This window comes from Callithrix jacchus, chromosome 10 (assembly GCF_049354715.1).
Source record: "Callithrix jacchus isolate 240 chromosome 10, calJac240_pri, whole genome shotgun sequence".
Classification (NCBI taxonomy): domain Eukaryota; kingdom Metazoa; phylum Chordata; class Mammalia; order Primates; family Cebidae; genus Callithrix; species Callithrix jacchus.
The window spans coordinates 79,347,699-79,368,811 of record NC_133511.1 but is presented as its reverse complement, the minus strand read 5'-3'; the positions used below and the strand labels follow the sequence as shown (position 1 = coordinate 79,368,811).

General features: G+C 36.7%; 2 protein-coding genes across 85 annotated transcripts in view; one reads left to right on the top strand and one right to left on the bottom strand.

Annotated features, from left to right (window-relative positions):
- BTBD10 (BTB domain containing 10) overlaps positions 1-17,358 on the top strand; it is a 75,653-nt gene extending 58,295 nt beyond the window's left edge. For all 35 annotated transcript variants that reach the window (XM_035265878.3, XM_078340595.1, XM_035265874.3 and 32 more), the window contains 3 exons: positions 5,594-5,791; positions 8,185-8,295; positions 16,225-17,358. In XM_035265878.3, the coding sequence (XP_035121769.1) occupies positions 5,594-5,791; positions 8,185-8,295; positions 16,225-16,535 (620 nt within the window). In that variant the 3' untranslated portion in view covers positions 16,536-17,358. The remainder of the gene's footprint in view (positions 1-5,593; positions 5,792-8,184; positions 8,296-16,224) is intronic.
- Positions 17,359-18,099: 741 nt separating this feature from the next.
- The window catches only part of BMAL1 (basic helix-loop-helix ARNT like 1), a 110,273-nt gene continuing 107,259 nt past the window's right edge, over positions 18,100-21,113 (bottom strand). For all 50 annotated transcript variants that reach the window (XM_035265846.3, XM_035265856.3, XM_078340559.1 and 47 more), the window contains 2 exons: positions 19,548-19,650; positions 18,100-18,767 (listed from right to left, as the gene is read on the bottom strand). In XM_035265846.3, the coding sequence (XP_035121737.1) occupies positions 18,607-18,767; positions 19,548-19,650 (264 nt within the window). In that variant the 3' untranslated portion in view covers positions 18,100-18,606. The remainder of the gene's footprint in view (positions 18,768-19,547; positions 19,651-21,113) is intronic.

Here is a 21,113-nt window from a genome sequence, read left to right as displayed (position 1 = left end):
CAGCAAACTGACACAAAAACGGAAAATCAAACACTGTATGTTCTCACTCATAAGTGGATATTGAACAATGAGAACACATGGACAGAGGGAGGGGAACATCACATGCTGGGGCCTGTTAGGGGGTGCGGGGCCTAAGGGAGGGATAGCAGGGGGTGGGGGAATTGGGGAGAGATAACATTAGGTGAAATACCTGATGTAGGTGACAGGGGGAATGGATGTGGCAAACTATCATTTCATGTATATATACCTATGTAACAATCCTGCACGATCTGCATATGTACCCCAGAATTTAAAGTATAATAATAAAAAAATTTGAAGTTAGCTTGTTAGAAAAATTAACATATAGTTCCAAATGCTGTGTCTTCCCATTTATTCACACTTTTGTGTCTTTAGGTAGAGTTTTTATCATTTTCTTCATATAGTTTCTGCTCTGGTCTTGTTAATATTTTGTGTTTTTATTATTGCTATGTGTAGAATATGTTTAACTTTTCTAACTGCTAATATATAATAAGGTTACTGAATTTTGTACATTAAGTCACCTCATAGAACCCTGTTTGTTTCTAACAGTTTTTTAGTTAATCCTCATATATGCTTCATAGTTAATTGTCTGTGTTATAAGTAACACTTTTTATACCTTTTTATTTTGTCTTGTCAAATTGGCTAGAAGATTTTCAACAATGTTAAGTTTAATGGGCATTCTGGCATCTCTGTCTTTGAAGGCATTTCCCTGGACGTGGTGCCTCATGTCCTAGTACTTTGGGAGGCTGAGGTGAGAGGATCACTTGACCCCAGAAGTTTGAGACCATCCTAGACAACATAGCAAGACCCTATCTCAAGAAAAAATAAAGACATTTCCTTTAGGCTTAATTAATACTCATTTTTTTTCTTGACTCTCCCTTCCTTTGGCTTTTTGACATCCTTATTCCTGATCCTTGGAATTGTGGTTGTTCTCTACTGTTAGCTAGTTTCTTTCTCACAGAATCTACAGTTATGCTAAGTGGTGCTGTTCATCACTGTGGCTTCAGATGTTATCTTTACACTGACAGTTTCTACCTTTTTAAGTGTCACCTTAAAAAATTTTTTTTTAAATTTTATTTCAATAGTTTTAGGGATACAGGTGTTTTTTGATTACATGGTAAGTTTTTACTGGTTATTTCCGAGATTTTGGTGCACTTATCACCCAGGCAGTGTACACTGTACTCAGTACATAGTCTTTTATCTCTCACCTTCCTCCCAGCCTTCCCTACCGACTTCCCAGGGTCCACTATATGTCATTCTTGTGCCTTTGCGTCCTGGTCAACTATTTATTTCTAGTTTACCATTTAACTTGTCCTTTCTTCTCTTCCTTCTTAATCAAGCTTTTTATGAGTTTCACGCGTATAGTACATATAGTGATGAACAAAGACAGACATTGTCCCTGCCTTTGTGGAGATAATAGACTAGTGGGAAGGACAGACATTTAACAAGTAATAAAAGCTATGAAAAATGCAGAGAAGAAATTAGTTATTATGAGAAGTGTATGACAAAGGGTCTGTGGAGAATCATTATCTAGTGCCATTAAAGCTGAGACCTGAAGGATGGCAAAGAAGGCCATACAAGGAGTAGAAATGATATGTGCAGAGATTCTCAAATGGGTGGGAATATGACATATTGAGGGAACCCAAAAAAAGGCAAATGTGGCTAGAGCAGAGGAATGGAGTATGAGTGGTGAGGAATAAGCTCAGAGAGGTAAAGAGAAAACAAAATTTATTAATTGAACAAATATTTAATGACTCTACTCTGTACTAAGCACTGTTCTAAGTTGTGGGGATTCTGCATGAACAAACCAAGCAAAACTTTGTATTCTAATGGAACTTACACTCTATTGGGAAATTAAGTAAGTAAGTCATATGTGGTATGTTAGTGATAAGTGCCAAGGAGAAAAAAGTGAGGTTAGAGTAGCCAGAGAAACTCACTAGAAATGAAAATGTTAAATTTCAAGCAGAGGTTAATAGTGAATACACACAATGAAGGAGCTTGTCTGGTATGTTTGAGAGCATCAGAGAGCCCACGATAGTTGGAGTGCAGTGAGTGAGAGTTAGTAGTAGATGTAGTCAGAGAGGTAACAAGGGATCTAGGTTATATAGAGCCTTTATCTTTTGGCTTTTACTCTGAGTGAGATTGGAAGATAAGGGAGGGATTTGAACAAAAACAAAAAAGGGTGATGTGATCTGTTAGGCTGTCACATTGTACCATTTCATGGGGGCCCTGTTCACACAGAAAATGTAGAGTTGTTCAGTGCTATAATCCTGACCTGACTCAAGGTTTAAAAGAATCACTTTTGGCTGTTGTGTTAGAAATGGACCAAAAGGGGAACTGAGCTAAAAGCAGAGATCAATTAGGGAGTCAATGCCAAAATCCAGGTCTGAGATGGTGAGGCTTGGTTTAGAGTGGAAGCAGTGAGAAGTGGTCAGATTCTAGTCATATTGAATGTTTGGGTTACCAGGATCCTCTTCAATTGAATGTGGAGTGGAAAAGAGAAGAGAGCTTTAATTGAAAGTGTGAGATTGCTGTTAATTGAGATGAAGGAGACTTCATGAGGAGCAAAAATCTAGAAGCTTGATTTTGAACAAGATTAGTTTGAAATACTTGTTAGATATCTAAGTAGAAATTTTGAGTGAAGCATAGGTTATACATGTTGGCTAGATGTAAGTGGGAGTCATCAGTCTATGGATAATATTTAAAGAATATATATTAAAGGATTGATTCTACACACTGATTTATGACATTCTTTTTCACCATACCAAGTTGAGGATTTGCGACTTATTTTAAGGATAAGTCATGAGAGGGTTAGACTAGCAGAGACAATTAGATTTGGCTGCTGTGGGGAAAATGAATTGCAGAGGGGCAAAAGCAGATGTTGGGGGAATGTAATCAGAAAGATTGTGTAGTATTTTGGGTGAGAGTTAATGATGAACAGAATCAGGATGGAGGCAAGGGGATGGAATATGTCTGGTTAACTATAGCTGTGCAGTAGTTAGCATAAACTATAACCATTTTATTACTCGGGTCAGGAATTTATACAGGACACAGCAGAAGTGGCTTATGGCTGCTTCACAATGTCTGAGGCCTTATTTGTGAAGAATTAATGGGCTGGTGTGGCTCACAATGCTGGAGGCTTTATTCACATGTCTGGTGCCAGGACTGGAATGACTCAAAGGCTAGACTCAGCTAGGAATGTCAAACAAAATACCTATGTGTAGCCTCTCTATGACTTGGGCTTCTCAAATCCTGGAGGCTGCATTCAGAAAGGAAGCATTTGAAGAGCAAGCATTCCAGAAACCAAGGCAAAAATTGCAAGGCTTCTTCTGACTTCGCCTTCAGTATCATGTGCTTTCCCCTCAGCCATGCTCCTCTGGTTACAAAATTGTATGACAAATCTAATTAAAGGGGACGGGAACTAGACTTCACTTTTTGGGAGGAGATGTCAAGGTCACCTTGCAGAAAAGTACATGGCTTAGGAGATTTTGTAGCTAACTTTGGTAAATATCTGCCAAAAGAAGGAAATAACACAGTTCGATGTATGTTTAAGAAGACCTGGGGAATTATTTGAATTAGGAGGTAAAGGAGAAATCAAGGATTTATTCATTTAGTATACTAATATTTAAGTTCCCATTATATGCCTAACACTGTACTGAGTTGGTTCTGAGAACTTGGGTGGATAGTGATGCCATTTACTGATTTGAAAAATACTATGGAGAGAGACAGAGACGGTAAGTTCAATTTTGGTTGTATTGAGTTTGACTACCTGTGAGATTGCATCCAAGTGGAAATTTCCAGAAAGCAGCTAAATATAATGCATCTTGAATACAGAAGACTGAATTAGTAGAAATAAATTTGGGAATTGTCAGCATATGATAAAAGCAGAAAAAGAAGAAAAGAACTTAAAATTGTCCTGAGAAATACCAGTATTTAATGAACAGCTGCAGGAGAAACAGTTGGCAAAGGTTACTGAGGAAGAACAGCCTGGAGGAGGAAAAAAACAGGGATAATGGTATCAGAGATTCTTAGAGATGAGTATGTTTCAAGAAAGAGTGGTCCAGTTTAGGAGATTAAACAGAAGTCAAATAAGATGAGGTCCAAAGGATTATTATTGTCTTTAAAAATATAAAGTCCATTTGGAGACCATGGCAAGAATACTTTTGTAGTATAGTGAGAGTGGAAGCCAGATTGGAATTGGTTCAGAAATTGGGGGAGAGAGAAGGTATTGAAATATAGGTATTTGTCTATAAAGATAACTTTTTTAAATGGTAGTGAGAAATAGCAAGCCTAGAGAGAGACATGGCTAAGTAATAGCAATATAGATTATTTAATTATCTAATCAGTTATCTATTATGTTAATCGTAAAATATTAGATATTGCTAATTGTTATATATACTTAGAGAGACATCTTGTAGGGAGGAAAAGCTCTCCCTTGGGAGACTGTAGATTTGAGTTCTAGTGTCCTCCTTCACCACTTCTCTAGTTTTTATAACAGACACACACACACACTCACTCACTCACTCACTCACTCATGCATATGGTTGCCATGGTTGCTTCTTTAACTTTGCTCTGCAGGCTAATGCAGTAGCAGTAGTTCCTGAGATGTTGGAATCTTCAGTAGGAGATAGGACATTTCCATTAAATAGGAATTCAAGAAGAAAGAGGCCAGGTGCGGTGGCTCACACCTGTAATCCCAGTACTTTGGAAGGCTAAGGCAGGTGGATCACCTGAGGTCAGGAATTCGAGACCAGCCTGACCAGCATGGTGAAACCCCGTCTCTACCAAAATAAAAGTATTAGCAGTTGGGCATGGTGGCGGGTGCCTGTACCCCAAATACTTGGGAGGCTGAAGCAGGAGAATCGCTTGAACCTGGGAGGTGGAGGTTGCAGTTAGCTGAGATCATGCCACTGCACTCCAGTCTGTGTGAGAAGAGCGGAATGCCATCCCCAAAAAAGAGAAAAAAGATAGGTCAGTGCAGGTGAGTTTGTGACTGTGCACTTAGGAAACTGAAGTCGTTCATTATGTCTATGCTTAAGGATGCTGAAGTCTGTCTTTCAGCTTCCTCAATTCTAGTATCAAGTTTACTGTGGAATTCCTGCATTGTGTTATATTTTGCTTGGCCTCTTGCCTACCTTATTCCCTATTGAAGCTTCTCACCTCACCTCTCAACCTGCACTGAAATATTCTGCTTGTAACTTTCTGAGGAGAACATGCAAGAGATGGAATATACGAATTATTTCAGTTTATGTGGATAACCTGAAAAGTATCTTTAAGATATGCTTTAAGACATATTGTATATACTGATGGAAGATAATATGGTATAGTGAAAAATATGCTAGGCTACTGATAGAGTTTTCTGACTTTAATTTCTGATAGGCTTTTAATTCTGACTTCTGACTTTGCAAATTAGTTTGGTAATCTTAGTAAGCAAGTTATTTCATGATGTGTAAAATGAGGAGGGGGCCTCTGTAGGATGCCTTTAATTGGTCCTTCTTCTTACAAGATTCTATATGTCTAAAAGAACTCTTTTTAGGAAAAGTTTTGATAAGATATTTTGTGGATTTCATTTCAGGTGCCCTAATGCATGAGTTATCAAATGATGGTGCTCGTAGACAATTTGAATTTTATCTGGAAGAAATGATCCTCCCTCTCATGGTAGCTAGTGCTCAGAGTGGGGAACGGGAATGTCATATAGTGGTGCTTACAGATGATGATGTGGTTGATTGGGATGAAGAATATCCACCACAGATGGGAGAAGAATATTCACAAAGTAAGTATTCTGGCATGTTTTCTCTCTCCTGAATCATCATGGATTATCTCTTGTTTTCATAAAGAAAGAACTCTTTTCATAGACCAGTAAACTGTAGCCTGGGGGTCAATCCAGCCCACCATCTATTTTTATAAATAAAGTTTTATGTATTGCCTATGGCTGCTTTCATGCTACAGTGGCAGAACTGAGTAGTTGCAACAGAAACTGCATGGCTCGCAATGCCCAAGGTATTTATTATATAAGCCTATACAAAACAATATGCAGTACCCATGCCATACACATAAGTGGTTAGCTTTTTGTAGACTCTCTGTATTTTGATAGATTTTTTTCTTTGTATTTAAAAGCACCCTGGATAACTAGTTCCTTTATAAAAGCAGTGTTTTTTAAAAAAGGAATTTTTATTTTTATATAAATTTAGAAGTTTTAACTCATTGATTTTGAGGATAACATTGAGTTCTAAGGTGTTCTTTTTAAAATATATATTTTCATCAAGGATACAATGACCCTTTATAAAGCTTTGTAGAACTATAGTTCTTTTGGGTATTTCTGACCAAAATGGCCTATCATGAGCAGCAAATGCTAACATTTTTCTTTTTTTTTTTATTATTTTTCTTGATGAATCTGATATTAGTATTTTTGACCAGTTTCATAAATAAGGAAGAATTGAAAGAATGACTCAAGGAACTGAATAAAATAGTCTGACATCTTCTTCTGTACTCGAGTCTGCTGACTTGGTAAGGACTAGGGTTTAATATAGGAAGTACCAAAACACTTTATCTCTGATTTTTCCATTTTACATATACTTTTCTAAAATCAAAACAAAGCAGACTCCAGATGGCATTGTTTTTTACTTCTAAAAGAGATTTTTGAAAGATTATTTAACACAGTTATGATAGCACTTTTCGGAGTTTGCATTGAGATATTTCTTTTGCATGATGTACTTAAATGAGTGTTGTGATTTCTTTGTGGATAGTTGTAGTAATAGACATTTCTGTTGCTGTTTCCTTAGTCCTAGGCTCTTTACTGACAATGTTTTTCTATAATATGTGGAATAAAAAGTTGAACAAAACCCAAGAAAAATGAAAGGTTGTCAAAATTAAAAGACATATAGTAAATTATTTTCTGTTAAGGAAAAGGAATGAACAAACTTATGTTTTACTTTTCAAAAGGTTTGACTTCAAGAAAGTACAGCCAACCATAGAACATAGAAATGATATTATAGTGATAAAGGAATTATAGTAAACCTGATATTTTCTTTTCCATTGTAGAACTTTTCCACTTCAATATATTTCTTTTTGTTTTCTTGTTTTTTATCTTAAGCTTTGAAGCTTAAAAGCCCTGAAAACATGTTTACTTAGTTGTCTAAATGTGTTTTATTTTGTGTTAAGATGATCCAACATAAAGAAGATTCATTTGAGGAGCTAGAGATAGCCTTTCGGCCTCATTTTTCTGCATGTGACTTTATGACAGATACTGTCCTTTCTAAGATCTAAAATAATACTTATCTTAAAATACCAGTAAATCTTAAGGATGTAGTAATAATCACAAATTTACCCCATGAGTAGAGTTTATATACGCATTTTCCTTTTATTGGCTCTTAAACCAGCATGTTTGGTTTGTGAGTGTGTTTTTCTTTTTTTGAAAAAACCTTTGCAGTTCATCTTTTAAGGGAGATAACTCCACCTGAAAGAGAGAAGGCGAGGAATATCCATCAGTCTAACTCCCTGAAGTTCTCAGCACATTTGGAAGACTCAACATGTTGTCAGTGGAATGTCTGTCCTTTGCAAAGCCAGTTTGTTCTAAACAGACTAACCTAGGCAGAACTTGCTTGAATCTGCCATTTTTAACATCAGTATTAAATGGGGCTGTTCGCCTGAATGGAAAACAGTTTGTGGGGATGGTCTTTGCATTTTGGGAAATTATTAATAGTTGCTCAATCCATGAAATGTAAAATGTGTCTGTTTTGTACTCTTTGACAAGACAGTTTTTCCCCACCTCTAGACTAGGCCTTATAGGAATCTTAGCAAAGTCCTTTACTTTGCTTGATAATGATTGACATTGATATCTTCTTTGGATTTTCTTATTTGAAACTTGGGGCAGATCTTATTCCGATAAATGTATAGATGATGTATCTTTCAGAAGGAGATTGTTCCTATGGATTGGGTTTCCTGATTGGTTGTCAAAGCTTTTCTTGTTTCCACTTAAGTAGACATTTGCTTCTACATTAACTATACTGAATATTGCCCTGTCATGTTGGCTAGTCATCCTTTGGCATTACTGCATCCGTTATTTGGGCTTTTAGGACTGTTAGGCCCCTTTGATGAGCAAGATAAATTTAAGTTTATCTCTAAATCCTTTAATTTTAACACAATATTTTTGTCTTTTCTTTCCAGTTATTTATAGCACAAAATTATATAGATTTTTCAAGTACATTGAAAACAGAGATGTGGCCAAGTCAGTTTTGAAGGAGAGGGGTCTTAAGAAGATTAGATTGGGAATAGAAGGTAAGACATTTTCATTATTTTCTATTAATTTTCTTTTGAAAAAAAGATTAAAACTATTGGATCTTATTTAGAATACATTCTGAATACTTTGAGAAAAACTCTGACAAATGATTACCATGTGCTTATGCAGTAGACCTATAAATACCAAAATCAGCTGCACTTATCTGAGAAGACAGATAAAAGGCCATTAGAAATTATTATTCCATAAGATTCTCTAGTGATACAGAGATATGAATTTGTCTTTTTCTGCCATAGTTTGTTCTAATTCATTTTTGACAAAGCCCATGTGGTGTGTGTGGACATTCATATATGTACATTCCCGTAGGATTGGCAGGACTTGTTTCATATATGTACATTCCTTTAGGATTGGCAGGGCTAATAAAGAAGATTCATTTGAGGAGCTAGAGATAGCCTTTTGGCCTCACTTTTCTACATGTGACTTTATGACAGATACTGTCCTTTCTAAGTTCTAAAATAATATTTATCTTAAAATACCAGTAAATCTTAAGGATGTAGCAATAATCACACATTTACTCCATGAGTAGAGTTTATATACGCATTTTCCTTTTATTGGCTTTTAAACCAGGATGATTGGATAGTAGTGATCATTGAAGCCCAATAGAATTAAAAATTACTTTCTGAATATTGCAGAAAAAGCAGCACTGGTAGCTTACTTATGTCTTAAAAGTATGATAATAGCTTATTTTTAAGGTAAATACAAATTATGAAATTCTTTTATCTTTTGTAAATGATAGAGTTTTAGGTAGCTTGCTTTATGAATTAAAAGAACTTTTCCATATGATTTATCAGATGCTTCTTTTATTTTAAAAGACACTTAAGAAGAACAAAGTGTCTTTCTTGATATAACATAGCAATGTAAAGGGTAAAGGCTATGGAGCCAGTTTACTTATATTCAAATCCTGTGACTTAATAGCTGTATGACCTTGGCCATGGCACTTAAAAACTCTGTGCCTCAGTTTCTTTCCTCTAACATGGGAGCATTAATGAGTACTTTGTAAGATTCTTGTAAGGATAGAATGAATTAGTACATGAAAAACACTTAAAACAGTGGCTAGTACATAGTAAGTTTGCAGTATGTGTTTATGATGAAGATAAAAGTGTTGATCATTGACCTACCTGGTTGAACTGCTGGAGAATAGTAATGGGCTGCTGAGCTACATAGGAAGAATAACCAGAAACAGGATTTTTGTGTGGGATGGGGCAGAGACTTTGGGCTTTAGAAGCAATGGGATTGCTGATATGTGAAGCATTGGTCCTGGTGCCCTAGTCCGTCACTTTGTAAACAATGAGATTTAGCTACTTGGTCTTAGACCTAGAGAGAAGGCACTGGGATTTACTTTAGATAGGGAGGACAAGGAAGGCCTCTGAGAAGAAGACATTCAAGCTGAGGTCTGGTGAAAAAAATGGTTCTAGATAGAGAAAATAGCAAGTGCAAAAGGGTTGAAGTAGAAATGTGCTTACTATATTTATGGTACAGAAAACACACACATGGCTGTTATAATGAGTGTGGAGAAAATTTGAAGAGATGTAGTTGGTATGAAAGTTAGTAGAAGAGATAAAGTAGGATTAGAAGATGCAGGTTCTTACAGGCCATGGTAAGGCGTATAGTGGTCAAGTGTCTTAAGTCTCTCAGCCTTTCTGAGCATCAATTGCCTTTATCTTTGTAGTGAGTATAATACTCTGTATATATTAGAGGATAGTTGTGATAATCAAATATTATTTACTAGAAATCACTTCTTTCCCACTCTACTTCCTCTTTCTCTACATGTCTACTATTATTCATCCTTAAAGTCCTCTGAAACCTTGGAACCACTGTGAAATTGTTCCTTAGAATAATTTGCTATATAATACTCTGTTCAGTCATGGACTGTGAGCTCCTTAAAAGAAGTCAAGTTGCATGTTGCATACCTAGCATGTGGCCTAGTTCCTAGGTATAAGTGGTTCTCAAATAGTAAATGAATGACTTATGGAGAAGCTACATGTAAATTAGTTAGAGAAAGGGAAGACTTCATTCTCTGTTGCAGGGAGATAATAGCAGTGCTCTAAATCATTGAGCCATACTCCTAAAAGAATTTTCATATAATTGTAAGGACCTAGTAACTATTTACTATTAACCTCATATAAAATTCATTTAAAATAGTACATTATATATGTGTGTATATATAATATATATATCTGATATATATATAAAATATTTCACTTCTAAATATTTTAATATGCCACTCTAAAAAATATTTTAACATACCCAACAAAATTAAGAATACTTTATTTGAATGAGTCCACCTTAAAATTTCCCAGTGGTCTCCCAAAATTTCCTTTTAGCTGTTTTCTTTAAACCAAGATTCAGTCTAGGACCACATCTTGCAACTAACTGCTTGTTTTGTTAAATTTCTCAATCTAAAATAGTTCCTTATTTATGATACTGTCCTATTGAAGAGTCTGGGCCAGTTGTTTTGTAGAAGGTCCCACTTCTCGATTTGCCCTATTATTTCCTTGGTGTGTCCTTCAGTTTATTCCCTCTCTTCTGTAATTTCTATAAACTGTAACTCACATTGAAAGGCTTAGTCAGTGTGTTAGTCCATTTTCTCACTGCTATAAAGAACTACCTGAGAGTGGATCATTTTTGAAGAAAAGAAGTTTATTTGATGCACAGTTCTGCAGGCTTAACAGGAAGCATGACTGGAAGGCTTCAGGAAACTTACAATCATGGCAGAAGGTGAAGGGGAAGCAAGGACCTTCTTCACATGGTGGCAGGAGAGAGAGTGAAAGGGGTATTGCCACATACTTTTAAACCATTAGATCTCGTGAGAATTCACTGTCACGAGAACAGCATGGGGGAAACCACCCCCATGATCCAAACACCGGGTTCCTCTCCCAACATGTGGAGATTACAATTTGTAATGAGATTTGAGTGAGAACACAGAGCCAAACCATATCTGTGGGTGACAACCTGATCTCTCCATTAGAAGATCAAGCTGTTTCTTTATGTGGTATTATTTTGACACTAAGAATGTTCAGCTCCCTGCTAATCATTACCTAAAGATTTTAAATACTAATTGATAATTTTTGCTTGAATCCGTAATTTCATTAAGGATTGCAAAATGATAATTTTTGAATTAATCATTCCTTTTACATTTATCAGCTGGTATTTTAAATTTCCACTTAAATAGCGCATATTATTTGTCTCTGTACTATAGTCTATGTTACTGGGCTTAACTTTGGTAGGACAGTAACTAACCAGGCTCATCTGTTTTTTTCTTTAATAACTGCTTCTGTGTACCGAAGCACCCTTTTTTTCTCAACTAATATGTACACCAGTAGCTGTATTTTCTCATCAAGTATATTACTTTTCCTCTTGAAAAATAAGTAGAATAGTCATAACCCACTGGAAGTGTTGAGACTTTCCTGGGATCAGAGAAAAAAAGTTGAGATTTCCAAGTTAGCCATTTTGTTACTGTCCTCCTCCACCATTTCTGTGCCCCTACCATTCCAATCCTAAGTCCCTTCAAAGAAATTTATTAGATAGCATGGGGAGAAATGCCAGATTTAGGTGATGGGGAGGAAGGCAGCAAGTCACACTGCCATGTGTGTACCTATGCAACAATCTTGCATGTTCTTCACATGTACCCCAAAACCTAAAATGCAATAAAAAATTAAATTAAAAAAAATTTATTAGAATATTAAGTGTGTTCGCTTTTATGGGAGCTAGATTGGGTTGGTGTATAAGAGACATGAGGAGGACAGGAGAGAACTTGAATGTGTGAGAAAAGATGATGCAATATAAGGCTGGAAGTATTCAAACAATCTTAGCTCAGTGGTCCTGTATTCATATTGAGACACTGCTATTGTCAGATCTATCTAAGGCCTCCTCTGCTTAATTTTAAGCAGGCTTTTGGGGTTTGTTGGTTTTGTTAAACACAAATGTATCCAAAGTGGGAAAGCACAAATAATTCTTACCTAAATCATTCTCCACACTACAATTCCACTGAAAGGCACTTCTTTGGGGTTTTTTGTTTTGTTTGTTTCATCTATCCCTTAATGGAACATCTCTCGACCTCCAAGGGTTGGGTTCTTAAGGCAGTTTAGGACTACTGCTACTCCATCTAGCAGACCATATTGGATGTGGCCTTACTGCCGTCATTAGTCCTTGTCCTGAACTCAGTGGAAAGCTCTTTTCTGTCAGAATAATTAACTGAGACTTAGAACCTGAAGTTTAAGGGAACAAATTCTAAATAATTGTGGAATTACAGTTCCCATAGAATATAAGAAATTTGAGACGAAGAAATAAAGTCTTTAATTGGATGGAATTGTGAATTCTTTTACCCTCTGCATCCTGGGCAGGAATGGCAAGACAGTAGTAGGACTGGCTGTTATCATTGAAAGTCTACCTGTATACAGAACCTCTGATTTCCCAATTCCATGTTTCTGGACCTGCAAACAAAATTTTCTCTGCAAAATATTAACAAACTAACTTTGAACAAAATCTGAGCTTCTTTTTGTTTAATAAAAAGTATAATTTACTCTTTATTAAAGAGTAAAATTTACACATGACTCTCCCCCATTTGACCATAATCTGTCTTCTAGTGTTACCTCCAAGTGTTTACCAATACAATTTCTGCTCCGGTCATATGTGTGTTAGGGTCTTCTAAACCATCTTCCATGTTCCTACCTTTGTATCATACCTGATGCCATTCTCTCCTTAGCGTAACATTCTCTCTGCCTGCATTGCGCTCCCCATGTTTCTGCTCATCCCAGTCTTGCTCATCCATTAAGATTAAGGAAGGCCTTGAAGTAGCTTTTTCTGTTTTAGTCCACTGGAATTTTATTCATCTTCTGAATTCTTTACACTTCCACTATTGCTGTAACACTTTCTCTTAGGTACGCGTATTTGCTATTTGGAATGTTCTTTGCCTTTATGAACAATTTAATCACTCCCAATAGACCATAACCACCTTTAAGGCAGCACTCTGGCATTACAATTCTGTGGTGCAATAGCTGCTAAATCATGAACTGTTGACTTGAATAGGTTGGTAAATCTCTAAGTCAGGGACAGACTTTATTTTACTTTATTTTTATTTATTTATTTTTTTCTTTGAGATGGAGTCTCGCTGTCGCCAGACTGGAGTGCAGTGGCACAATCTTGGCTCACTGCAACCTCTGCCTCCCAAGTTCAAGTGGTTTTCCTGCCTCAGCCTCCTGAGTAGCTGGGACAACAGGTGCATGCCAGCACGCCCAGCTGATCTTTTTGTATTTTTAGTAAAGACGGGGTTTCACCTTGTTGGCCAAGATGGTCTTGTTCTCTTGACCTCATGATCCTCTTGCCTCAACCTCCCAAAGTGGTGATTTTACTGTCTTTTTAAAGGAAAAAATGTTCTAAGTAAGTTGGATAGTGGAAGAGGTTATTACTTGTAATTGGTTATCTTGGTAGTTCATTCACTCTTTGCTCAAATATTTGTTTAGCACCTACAGTGTATCAGGTACTATGCTAGGCACTGAGGATACACCAACAAAGACACTGGCTTTGCCATACAGAAACTTGTTATTTAAGTGAGAGAGTCAGACATACAAAACAGTAATTACAATTTAGTTCTGTTAAATATGTTAACATGGGAGTGCTGTGGAGCATAAGGAGCAAATGATTAACTGTGTGGAGAATCTTAATGTATTTGCCAGTGATAAAAGGAGGTGGAGCGGAGCGCAGGGGTAAGGAGGATGAGGGGGAACAGGCAGCAGAACAATTTGTGTAAAAGCATATTTAGAGGAAAGCTTAATGTGGCAGGTGTATTTAAGAGCTGTAGAGTTAAAAGTATAGCATGATAGTAGATAACGTTAAGTAGATTGGAACCAGGTTGTAAAAAAGCCTATATTCTAAGGAGTATAGACCTTCCCTTTAAGCACCAAGGAAACCATTGGTAGTTTTAAAGCAAGGATTGTAATATGATTACATTTATCTAGAGTGGTGATTGTGTGTGGTGGATAGAATACAAGGAGATGGGAATTTTAAAGTCTTTCTAATAGTCCAGGAGGAATCAAGGACAAGGGAATGGTGATGGAGACCTTTCTGATCTCTGGTGCTGCCTTCAGAGGGTAATTGATCAAAAGTATGAAATGAAGACATTCTACAGGTTTTTAGATTTTTTAGCTTTGTTCACCTGCTGCACCTATCTCACCCCCACCACATACACACATACTCCACACATGACTATTTGTACTAGCTACCAACGATGCCTACATACATTCACTTGTATAGTAATCATTAATGGATCCCCTACTATGTGAGACCATTCTGTTTTTCTGATTCTAACTATGCTCTAACTTTGGTCTATGGGCCAAAATCAGCTCATTGCATTTTTTATTAAGTGTTGTTGGAACATACATATGTGGCTGGGTGCAGTGGCTCACACCTATAATCCCAGCACTTTGGGAAGCTGAGCCTCACTGGAGGTCAGAAGTTTGAGATCAGCCTGGCCAACATGATGAAACCCTGTTTCTACCAAAAATACAAAAATTAGCCGGGTGTGGTGTCAGGCTTCAGTAATCCCAGCTACTTGAGAGGCTGAGGCAGGAGAATCTCTTGAACTCGTGAGATAGAGGTTACAGTGAGCAGAGATAGCACCACTGCATTCCAGCCTGGGTGACAGAGACTCCAGCTCCAAAAAAGAAAGAAAAACATACACATGCTCGTTTGTTTACATATTCTCTGTGGCTGATTTCACTTTACAGGGGCAGAGTGAAGTAGGTTTATTAGAAACCATGTGGCTACAAGCCTGAAATATTTACTCTGGCCCTTTACAGAAAATGTTTGTCAATCCCCCTACCAAACAAGTAATTCTTACTGGAAGAAAGGAGGGAAGGAGTCCGTAATATTTTCTTTGCTTATCTTTGGAGAAATGGCCTTACTAGTAAATAACTAATTTTTTTTCAAATCTAGGGTTGTCCTTACTTTTCAGTGACTATGTTCCAAAAGAGGAAAGTATTAGGTATTATTAATCAGGGAACCCTGCTTTGGAAATGTGACTCTAAATTAAATGCTTGGTTGTTGGGAGTAGTAATGTTAAAGTGATACGGGAGGTTAAAATGTTGGCTTTGCTGATGTAGATGCAGAATTATCTAGAACCACCTGGAGAGCTGTACAGCTTTTCCATTTAACAAAAAAAGGAAAGAAAAAACTCAGAGCAATATAAAGATGAGATGTAAGTTTAAGGAAACTAGAAAGCTAATGTGGCATAAATTACAGGCCTGTAGGCCAGGTAATCCTGTGACGAGATTATAAAGATACATAGCTAGAGGCCACGCACAGAGGCTCATGCCTGTAATCCCAGCTCTTTGGAAAGTAGAGGCAGGTGGATCACTTGAGGTCAGGAGTTCCAAGATCAGCCTGGGCATCATGGTGAAACCCCATCTCTACTAAAAATACAAAAATTAGCCAGGCATGGCAGCACATGTCTGTAATCCTGGCTACTCTAGAGGCTGAGGCGGGAGAATTGCTTGAACCTGGGAGGCAGACGTTGCAGTAAGCCAAGATCATGCCATGACACTCCAGCCTGTGAGAAACTCGGTGTCAAAAAAAAAAAAAAATCCCCAAAACAAACAAAAGATACATAGCTCCAAGATCTGCTCCATACTATTGTACTGGGGACTCATCTCCAACATACTCCTACTTGAAGAATGTTTTCTTGGTGGTTGGTGTATTGAGTAATTGAAAAAAATGACAGAAGATTTTGTGAATTATATCAGTAGAGTTTTCATCTCTGGCTCTTGAACTGATGAGTAGGTGGATAGAATATTGTTGTCCCTTCTTTGTTTTGTTTCTGTAGGATCTATAGCAGAAAAACCTTTCTAAGGCAAAATTGGATGAGGGGGGTGTGTGTGTGTATCCTCAGTTTTTAAAACCTTTTCTTCTTTCAGGTTATCCTACCTACAAAGAAAAAGTAAAGAAAAGGCCTGGAGGCCGCCCAGAAGTGATCTACAACTATGTCCAAAGACCCTTTATTCGAATGTCCTGGGAGAAGGAAGAAGGAAAGAGTCGGCATGTAGACTTTCAGTGTGTAAAGAGTAAATCTATCACCAACCTTGCAGCAGCTGCGGCAGACATTCCCCAAGACCAGCTGGTAGTCATGCACCCAACTCCACAAGTGGATGAGCTGGACATTCTCCCTATCCATCCCCCTTCTGGCAATAGTGACCTTGATCCTGATGCACAGAATCCAATGCTGTGATGCTGATGTTCCTTGAAACCATAGCATGCTACTCTTCACAGTGACGTTGTACTCTCCTCATTCTGCACTGCAAGGCCACTCTTCTTCATTGTGAGATGCACATAACAATGTTTAGGATATTGCAGTGTAGGCTTTTTTAAAGACCAAAGGTAGCTGAATGGTTTTTTTAAATGAGTACAACTCTATCATCTTGAAGTTCCAATTATATAAATGTATTTGTTTACCAGTAGGTTTGTGAAATTGGTTCTTTGTATGGGGGATGGTCCTTTTTCACACATCTAGGTCTTTTCAAAAGTGGTGGAAATTGGCAGCTGGGGTACTTTCAGTTTGGATTGATAATCATCACACCCCAGATAAAATGCAGAATATTACATAGTTGCACTTTATAAATGGTGGTTAAATAGAAATGTTCAAGCCATTTTATAGTTGTGATGCACAATATAACTTAAGTAAGTGCTTCTGTCAAAGTATTCCTCCAGTAAAATTTGTATAGTTTGCTGCCCTTGATGAGCAAAAAGTATTTATCTTGGGCTTATCTGAATGATCAGGATGACATTTAATGCCCAGATCTTATAAGTTCAGTTATCTCCAGTGCCATTTCACCCTTTAGAGTGACTCACATGCAGGGAGTGTGAACGTCAGAGGTGGTTTATTATCCAGTCTGCCTTACCCTTAATCTGTTCACAGATATTTATTTACTAATGCTTTTTTTCTTAAGAGTTATGGGATAGGAAAATGAAGTGTTTGCTCTTCATTTACTCAATGATTGTAAACTCGAGTTTTTCATCAAAATAAAATTCCATTGTTTTAATGTTTCTGACCAGATTTATAACCACCTTGACTATATTTTTAGTCTCATGATTTCCTGTCTCGTTGGTATAAATGTTATTAGAAATCAAATGGTAGCTCAAGGAACTCTTAGTATATATGTGATAAGGCATTTAAATTCCCTACTAATTATAAAATATACTATATATACAAAACAATATTAGAGCTGAAAAGAGTATTTTCTAGTTCAACTTGATATGAAGGGCAAAATAGGTCATATAGTCATCCTAAGTTTCAGAGCCAGTTTCTCATACTAGTTCAGTGCTTTTTCCATTATACCATGCTACTTTGCTTAGCAAATTAATTATGCAAATGCTATTGTAAATATTCTGTGGTCTAATTCAAGCAGGAATCAAATATTTAGGTGCTTTGGGACTGGGGTCACTTACTATACAACTGAAGTAGTATTAGGTACAGCAGTAGAGAGGCCAATTTGTTAAGTATAATCTTGAATTTATAATTTCAGAGGGTTCGAAGTTTGTGTGTTAGCAGTAACATCTTTGTTCTAACATGTTAAAATTGCAACAATTTAGAAATGAACTATTTTAACAACACAGCTAAGCTAGTAGCATGGAGAGATTATGCAAGTCCCAGAATTGTTATGAAGGCCAGAAGAGCACCACAAATGTTACTGTTACTGGCATAGATAGTCCTTAAACATCCACTGTAGAAACTGATACTCCTGCCCTGCAACATGTAGGAATTTTTTTTCTAATTATCTGAAATGTGAACAGTATTTATAGAACAAGGGAAACATTTATTAAAAATATTTAACTAATACATTATACTTTAACCCATATTTATAGTAAAGGATTCTTACAAGGAAGAATAAACGGCTTTATGATACAATTAGTATAAGAAATATCCACATGGGGGACTTCTTTGTAGTGTAAAAACACCAATACATCTGAAATGACCATTTGCATATAAAAGCTACCAATGATGCTTCTGTGCACAATGATTAAAAAATTCAACACAAACAGAATCCAAAATATACAATTAATGCAAGCTATCCACAGCTAGCCCAATAATCAATGATGAGGAAACACTGGAGCAGGCTTAGTTCCACTTTGTCTGAAGTTACACATAGTAAGATTGACTTGTATCAATGGCTCTGAGATGGCTTTTATGAAGTCAGTACATAAAAGCTATTCTCTCCTTATCCAGTAAGCTTCACAGACTGTAAAACTCCACCAGTAATGCACTTTGATACTATAGCTGTTGCCAAAGCAACATGTAGTGTTTACAGTGGCCATGGCAAGTCACTAAAGTCAACAGGGCCACCCAGTCCAGCATCTGCTTCCAAGAGGCTCATGATGACAGCCATTGCTGCTTCATCATTACTGGGACTACTTGATCCTTGGTCGTTGTCAATCATGTCTATACCTATGTGGGGATTCTCACCTGTGGGAAGAGATAAAGACTGGTCAGTGATTTTTTTAAAAAGCATATTTAGATTGTTAGCAATTCCTAAGCACACTTTATACAGTTACATTTAATGGTAGGGTGAGAGGCTGCTTTTTGGGCTGCATGGCTATCTTTTTTTATTGCTATTTTTCAGAGGAAAGCACCAATTTTTAAAAAATACATAAGAAATAAGTCACGTTCAGCTGTGAAGTTGGCACAGCTCTAAGGAGCTTCTAAAATCATTTTAGAAGTAAGTACAAAGGGCTTAAATGTTAAAAATCTTTGAGTTGAGCTCATTTTAATATTCTGATATAACCAGTTAAGAGGAGTTACAAAAAGAAAGGCAAATAGAGTTTAGGAAAAAAGAAATCTAGAAAGACAAGTAGAGAAAAAGATGGATGTGATGGGAAAAACAAACTCTTGTCACTTAATGACTTTTAATACCTTCTGATAGACTTATTAATCACCCTTCTAGGCATTATCTCTGAACCTTCATTAGCCCTCTCTCTGAAGAGATTATGCCCCACATGGCAGAAAGCCTATGTCTAGGTTGCTGTAGCCTCCTCTTGAGTTCTAGGCACAAAGTTGGACCTCCACCGAAACTCAAAACATTGAAGTCAACTTTTTAGAGATTTAAACAAATTTTAAACTTCTATTCTGTTCCTATTAAATTTATCTAGGATTAGCTTATTTTGTACAATTCAGTTCTTAAAACCGACTTTATGTCAGAAGTTTTGCAAGCTCATTGCAATGGAAACGAATAATAATGCCACTTACCAAGAATAGAAGAACTATCAGAATATGGATAACCTGGGTTCTCCTGAGCCTGGCCTGGTAGTAGGCCACTGGAAGGAATGTCTGGAGTCCCTCCATTTAAAATCTACAAACAGAAGGAGGGAAGTATGAAGTTTTGATCATTCTCATGAGCAGTGCCACAAGGAAAATGAAGCATGTTGGAAATGCATGGGGTGGGGTGGGGTGGGGAGAAGCTTCAAATGGCTTCAGTTTTCTATTGGATGATTTCAAACAAGGAACTGTGAGACAGACACAGTCATAGTAAAAAAAATAACCTGTCCCCCAGACTATTCTTTTCTCTTCATTTTACTGAGCCCACCAAGGCATCCTAAAGGCTGAATAAAATCCCAAGAGTCTTCAACTGCCTGGAATCATGATGCCCACATACTTCTTTAGGACCAATACCTAAACTTCAATGAACCCAACTAGGCATTTCCCCTGTAAGATAATAAAACATCTTACAGTGACAGATATTTCTGAAGAAGAAATAAGTGAAGTAGTTAACAAGCTGTGAAGAGACACAGTTCTAAGGAGTCAAACAACAAAACACTTAGTAAATCTCTTGTACTACCGGTGCCAACTTCAGTAACCTGTGGTTTAAGTTCTTAAGAAAGGCCACTGGGGAGAATTATTACTGCTACTCAGTAGCAGAACTCTGATTCTGTCTCAAAATCTCCCTCACTCGCCCAGATGCTTCCCCTGGCTGAGTCTCAAAGAAGAGCATTCTTTGATACCTATCTGGATATACATGAGGAAACAGTTTGGTAGCTGCTTAATTTCAGGAGCAGCAGTGATTTCAGGCCTTGCCAGTAGGTGGCATTATAACTTACGTTATTTCCACAGTTCAAAGTTTTGGTCTAGGGATCTTTTTACACTCTTAAAAATTATTGAGGACTCCAAAGAATTTTTGCTTATGTAGGCTGTATTTATCAATATTTACTGTATTTGAAATTAAAACTAATAGATTTTTTAAACGTAATAAACCCACTACATGTTAATAAAAATAATGAACAGTATTTTAATGAAAAATAACTATTTTCCAAAACAAATTATCGAGAAGAGTATTATTGTTTTACGTTTTTGCAAATCTAATGTCTGGCTTAGTAGTTTTCAACTGGATTCTCCTCTGTTTCTTCATTCAGTCTATTTAGATATGACTTCAAGTATATGAAGGAAATCTGACCTCCCACAGATAAGTAGTTGGAAATGGGAGGCTTATTTTAATAGACTTTTCAAATAATTGTATTCTTTTTTTATACCACTTCAAAATTTAACACGTAGAACTCTCTTAAAGGTAAGTTGCAATGTGGAATCTGAATCTGAAACCATATCAATGAATTTTTTTGTACTCTATTAAATAATCTTCGTACTTAGGATGGATCTTTTACCCTTGCATGATTTTGAAATACCTTGCATTGGTTAGAAAATACTGGTTCACTGAGTTATGCAGATCTTCTATGTGTTTACACATTGCATTATAGAGCATCAAAGTATCAACATTGTTAATACTCCCTAGCTCATCAAAAACATTTTTTTAAGTTTTAGGAA